This window comes from Acomys minous (genome assembly GCF_964271855.1).
Source record: "Acomys minous genome assembly, chromosome: 16".
NCBI lineage: Eukaryota > Metazoa > Chordata > Mammalia > Rodentia > Muridae > Acomys > Acomys minous.
Genome location: NC_140498.1, coordinates 72545497 through 72551496, shown reverse-complemented (window position 1 = coordinate 72551496; position 6000 = coordinate 72545497). Strand labels below are relative to the sequence as shown.

Sequence of the window (6000 nt, the reverse complement as noted above, 5' to 3'; positions counted from 1 at the left end):
CCCCCACCCCACCCCCCACCCCGCCTGGAAAGGTATTTAATTTGCTTTTTACAACGTGCCAATTGCAAGCTAATTAACTGGCAATTGAGAGTTATAGGCCGCGTTAGAATTTATTAATAACATTGGAAGTCAATCCCCCTGGGAATCCAATTAATTGAAATCTTGTGAAATTCTCCATAAAGCAGGTCTGTGAGAGAGTGGCGGTTGGAACCGCAGGTGCTGGCTCTCCCGGGGTGGGGAGGGGGAGGGGCTCGTGCTCCGACTGGGGCTGCTTTGGGAAGCCTTGATCCCTCTCTCAGCCCAGCTCCTTCTCACGCTGCCTTGAAGGGCCTGGACAGGAAGTGATCTCACGGCTAAGGTCCTGTCACGAAGGTGTCAGTGATCTGACACAGCGGTTCACTGTGCTTTGCCCTGAGGCCAGGGGTGTGTTCCCGCACCTGCACGTCCACAGTTGAGCACCGAAGGCTAGGTTACGGTGTGAGTTTTGGATCCAGTGAGTCACGAGGGGCTTGCCTGGAGGACCCTGGCTGTATCTTTATCACCCCTGGCTGGGGCCCAGTACTGGCTGTTTCCACCCTTAACCCCTTCATGGTTTGGAGGAAGGCAGAGAAGAAAGGATACAGGTGAGAGAGACTCAGGGCGAGAAGTCCTGAGCATGTGCAGCAGCCCGCGGCTGCGGAGGGACAGCTGGAGTTTCTGATTATGGTACGAGGAGTCAAGAAGCTGTGTTCAGGCCATAAGGCTGGGCCTCCCCACCCCACCACCCCGCCATCCCGCTACCCCTGACTCTGCCTGCTGGAACACGCTTGAGACCCCCCCCCCCGTGTGCGCGTGTGCGTGTGCGTGTGCGTGTGCGTGTGTGTGTAAGGAGGGATGGAGGAAGGGAGAGGAAGGGAAGGATGAAGAACATATTTATCTTCTGTAGCTCTTGCCCTGGGGAAAGGAAGAGAGGAGTGGACCATCCTCTATCCAGAACATTCTCAAGCTCCATCGCTCCCTGTCAAAGCTCAAACGCATAAACACATGCTCTTCCCCAGCCTCCCCAGTACTGAGTGCTCCTGATTCAGCTGGATCCAGGACCACGTGGAGGAGAATCACACGCCCCCCAGGTCTGGGAACAGGAAAGGGTCTCCATCCTCCAGGCAAGGTGGGTGAAATCCCCAACCGTGTGTCTCTTCCCGCCTCTTCCATCTTTTGGTTCCAGACGCTGTGGCCCAGAATCCCTGCCTTCTACATCATCCGGACATCTGATGGCCACCTTCTTTACTGCATTTGAACTCTGGGCAGATGTCAGCTCCGCTTTCGAGGAGAGCAGGCATGCAGCAAACACCTGGTGGTACCAAGGTCTACTGTGATCCAGAAGCCATTCCGGGCCCCACTCTGACGCAGGGACCTTGTTTCTTGAGTCTTTGGGTTTCCCTGAGGTTCTAAGAAAGAATCCATTTTTTTTTTCTGAGCCAAGCCTGGGCAGGAGCGGGAGCCATGGTAAGGGGGAATCTATGGTGCCCTGGTACAGTGTGGGTAGTCTAAACCCTAGTCAGAATAATACCACCTCACAGCAACCCCCCTTTTAGCTGTTCCACATCCCAGAATGCCACAAAACAATCCATGTACGAGTGGAAGTCAAAGCTGTCAAAGGACAAACGTTGTGGAGTTTGTTCTCTCATTTTACCTTTATGCCAGTTCCAGGAATCGAACTCAGGCCCCCAGGCTTGTGCAGCAGGTGCTTTTCTCACCAGCCTCAGAGCCTTACACTGTCTGAGCCTGTGGCTACCTCTATGGCTTTGACCCTTAAGTGTATCATCCTACACTAGAGTGTGCACAAATTCTGTTGCCACTCAGGGCCTTGTGAAAATCGGAGCCTGGTGGGTGAGTGGGTGATTGACACCTACGAAGGAGGAAATGGAGCTGTCTGTATTTTTCCTCCTCTTCAAACTCGTCAAGATAAGCTTGTTTGAATCGTTCTCTAGGCTGTTGAGCTGTCCCAGTTGGGAGGCAGGTGTTAACTAAACATACCCGCTGGAGTCACGGAACACCTAGCGTCCTTTAATGTACCTCTCTGCCTTACAGCCCGGCATGCGGGTGGCGAGCACCTTTAATCCCAACACTCAGGAGGCAGAGGCACATTGTTTTCTGTGGGTTCAAAGCCGGTCTGGTCTACCTAATGAGCTCCTGGTCAGCCAAGTCTTCACAGTGAGACCCTGTCTCACAAGACAAGAGTGAAAATACATCTCTGCTTTGCGGGGCTGGGGGGCGGGGTCCCATCTGAGCTCAAATTAAGCCATGCTGGAGAGAGTGGACAGCCACTTCTTTTCTTTCTTTTAAAAATTAGTTATTATTTTTATTTACACGTGTCCATGTGTGTCTTCTGAGTGTTATAGGTGCGTGTGTGTGTGTGTGTGTGTGTGTGTGTGTGTGTGTGTGTAACTGCAGAGGCTAAAAGAGGGCATTGGATACTCCAGAGCTGGTGTCTCAGATGGTTGTGAGCTTCCTAACAAGGGTGCCACACACAGAACTTAAGATTCTCTGGCAACAGCAGAAAGCGGTCTTAACTGTTGAGCCATCCTTCCAGCCCCATCTTAAAAAAAAAAATTATATATATATATATGTGTGTGTGTGTGTGTGTGTGTGTTTATTCATTTGTGTGCAGCAGTGCACATCTGGAGGTCAGAGGACAAATGGCAGGAGTCAGTTCTCCCCTGTCATGTGCATCCTGAGGCTTGTACTCAAATCACCAGGCTCGGTGGCAAGTGTGTTTACACAGCGCCATCTTGACTGCTCCGAACAGCCACTTCTGAGGGCACCTTCCCTCTTCTAGCTGCTTCCTTGGGTTCTTCTGCCTCTGAAACCTTAAAGTCACTCTGAAGCCGGACACCGCGATGTTCATCAGTTCTCTGGCGTGAATTATCTGGGTGCCTTCCAGCCTCCCCCACAGCTGCCAAGCCTCAGAAAGACCACAGTGGGGAGAGCACCTTTATTTGAAATTATATCACAGGTCTCCGATCACCTCTTGGTGAAAGACCCAACAGGGCACAGTGGGATCAGGTCACAGCCTTGCATAAGCACCAAGATGGTTAGGGATGGTCACTCCTGCCAGGCAAGGAGACAGACCCGAGGGTGGTACCAAGCCCTTTCTGTTCGCTGAGGATCAGGGCTGTGGCCCTGTGAAAGAAGCACCATGGTAGCTGGGCGGTCACAGACCAAGCAGCAGCCAAGAATGGGCCTTCAAGACTGTGGACCGGCCCTGCTGAGGGAGCCTGCCAGGACTCCAGCCCCAAAGCGTGGGGGCGTGGACTCCAGCAAGCCTAGGACACAGGTCCTTTGCCTCTCTGTCAAGGGGACATGGACTTGCATATTTCCTGTCAAAGTAGAAGGCTCTCTAGAGATTTCCATGCAAGACTGACATTGATGGAGGCTCTAAGACCGACCCTGGATGGACAGTCTCGTGTTCCCTGCTTCTCCACGGGGGAGGACAGGTGAGGGCCAGCGGGGGCTCAGTGAGGCTGGGAGCCAGCAGGGAGCATTGTCAATAAGATTCAAAGCCCTTTGCCCCACCCACCCTCAAAGACCCTCCCCTAATGGTTCCCAGCATCCCCTCTGGTGGGGTCCTGTTCCCACCCCTAGGAAGCAACCAGAGGAAGAGTGGCAGGCCCCAAGTCCAGGGGCGGGCCCTGCCTCCTAGCAGCCCAGCTGCCTCAGGAGTCCTCTGGGCCACCACACACCTCATGGAGAGAGAGAGAGAACGGACCTAGCAACGATTGTAGGTCATGGCTTCTGCAACAGCGAGGCCTGGGTTAAAATCCCTCCCCCACCCCCCCGCAGCCCCCAAAATATCCAGGATCTGGGTCATGGTACCCTCCGCACTTCAGTCCCCTGGCTAAGTGGGGACCACAGACCTACCTTTTAAGGGTTAAATGAGACACTATAGGGGAAGCACCTGAGCTGGCCCTGGCTCTGACAGGGCAGGGGTTCAGCCATAGAGAGTTGTGATTATTCTCCCAACTGCCACCCAGCCCACCCAGACCTCGTCTCCGTGCATGCGTGCATGCGTGCGGGAGCGGGAGGTTAGGGGGCAGGGGCAAAAGAAGGGCTCTGTCAGGGTGCTAGTCAGCGCTGGGCTCTGATCCTTGAAGAAGGCACCATCTTTCCCCCCAAGAACCCCAGGCTGCCAACGTCCTTCACAATCGTCCCTGCCTGGTGCCCAGTCCCACTTGGGGTGTTTTCAGGATGCAGCCTCTGTTCCGCCCCAGGGCTGGGCTTCCTCTGGAGGAGAGGGACTCTTATTTCTTCTGGTCAGCAGCCTGGGCTGCGCTCTTTTGTGCAGGGTCGGGGCCCAGCAGGGCAGCCAGGATGCCATCGGATTGAGGGCCTCCCCGCTTCATCTTGAGGTTGGCTCTCAGGGCGGCATCCTGCCCAGAGCCCCCGTCAGGGGAGGCCAGGGGATCTGGAAGGAGGGCATAAGGGTTGCTGAAGACGGTCTCAGTGGACCCAGTGGCCTCTGTTCCCAGTGAGAGGAGGCAAATAAGCTGTGATCCTCATACATTCGTTCATTCATTGCTCCATCCATTCAGCAGCATAAACATTCATTCACCTGTTTTTTTTTTCTTTGTTTGTTTTGTTTTATGAGACATGGTCTCTCTGTGTAGCCCTGGCTGTCCTGGACTCACTCTGTAGACCAGGCTGGCCTCGAACTCACAGCTATCTCATTTGTTCCTTCCTTCATTGCCACTCATCTGTCTACCTGCCCATTCCTTCTTTAACTAACGTCAAGTGGCCTGAGCTCCAGTCCCTGCAGAGTCACCAGCCACCACCACCCCCCCCCCCCCAGCTTGAGCAAGTGTATCAGGAAGACATAGGGGCAATCATCCCATCATGGCAGACAGAAGGCTCAGGACAGCTCCACCGGGGAGCAGGTTCTGATGTGGGCGTCAGTGGTCAGCAGGTGGAGGGATTGGCCTGGGCGAGCCGTGGAAGCAGGAAGCAGCCTGACATGGCTGGGTGTGGTTGGCCATCCCCTGGGACGCCAGGGGCTGGGGCTAAGACACCGAATGTCCTTGAGCAGACGAGGGACAAAAATCAGAGGGGTTGAGTGTGGGCCATTTGACAGTAACATGGTGGAGTCCCCGAAGTGAGGGAACCACACAGCTTTAGCAGACCCCATGAGGGTAGCAGGTCATGGGAAAGTGGGGGGGGGGCCTGGTTTGCTACTTACCGTGGACCCCGATCATGTGTTCTAAGATAAGGACCCTCTCTGCCAGGATCTTCAGGGCCTCCCGAAGCTGCTGCACACCCTCGCCCTGGTGCAGATGAAACGCCTAGTTCAGGGTCTTAGTCAGGCTGGGGTGGACAGGAGCATAGCTAGGCAGACACATTGGCCACCCCTCACAGCCCTGCCTCTCCCACAATGACCATACCACACTACAAAGAGACATCAGAGCCGAGCACTGGTGGGGTACCAGGCTGGTGCTCCAAACAGAGTTCACCCTGGGCTTCTTTCTACTCTAGAGCTGGTGGGTTTAAGCCTAAGTTTCGTCTCCAGCCATGTCTCCTAAAGTCCGACTCCCAGCATGCCCTGTGATGATTCTCTTTGTTTGTTTTCCTCAATTTGACACAAGTTTAGAGTTATCTGGAGAAAATGCTCCATCATATGGGTTTGTAGGCCAGTCTATGACCTACGGTTAATCAATTGCTTGATTAATGGTTGATATGGGAGGGCACAGCCCACTGTGGGTGGTGTCACCCCTAGGCAGGCAGTTCCTGGGAGCTTATTAAGAAAGCGGGATGAAGGCCGGGTGCACGCCTTTAATCCCCGCACTCGGGAGGCAGAGGCAGGTGGATCGCTGTGAGTTCAAGGCCAGCCTGGTCTACAAAGCGAGTCCAGGACAGCCAAGGCTAACACAGAGAGACCCTGTCTTGAAAAACCAAAAAGAAAGAAAGAAAGAAAGAAAGAAAGCGGATGAGCAATCCATGGGGAGCAAGGCAGCAGGCAGCATTCCTCCG

The 6000-nt window shown here is 54.3% G+C and overlaps 1 protein-coding gene across 2 annotated transcripts in view; it reads right to left on the bottom strand.

The window, feature by feature from the left end:
• Positions 1-2959: 2959 nt before the first annotated feature.
• Positions 2960-6000, bottom strand: part of COL26A1 (collagen type XXVI alpha 1 chain) — a 132669-nt gene continuing 129628 nt past the window's right edge. For both annotated transcript variants that reach the window (XM_084763619.1, XM_084763620.1), the window contains exons 12-13: positions 5213-5297; positions 2960-4444 (exon numbers count right to left, since the gene is read on the bottom strand). In XM_084763619.1, the coding sequence (XP_084619745.1) occupies positions 4281-4444; positions 5213-5297 (249 nt within the window). In that variant the 3' untranslated portion in view covers positions 2960-4280. The remainder of the gene's footprint in view (positions 4445-5212; positions 5298-6000) is intronic.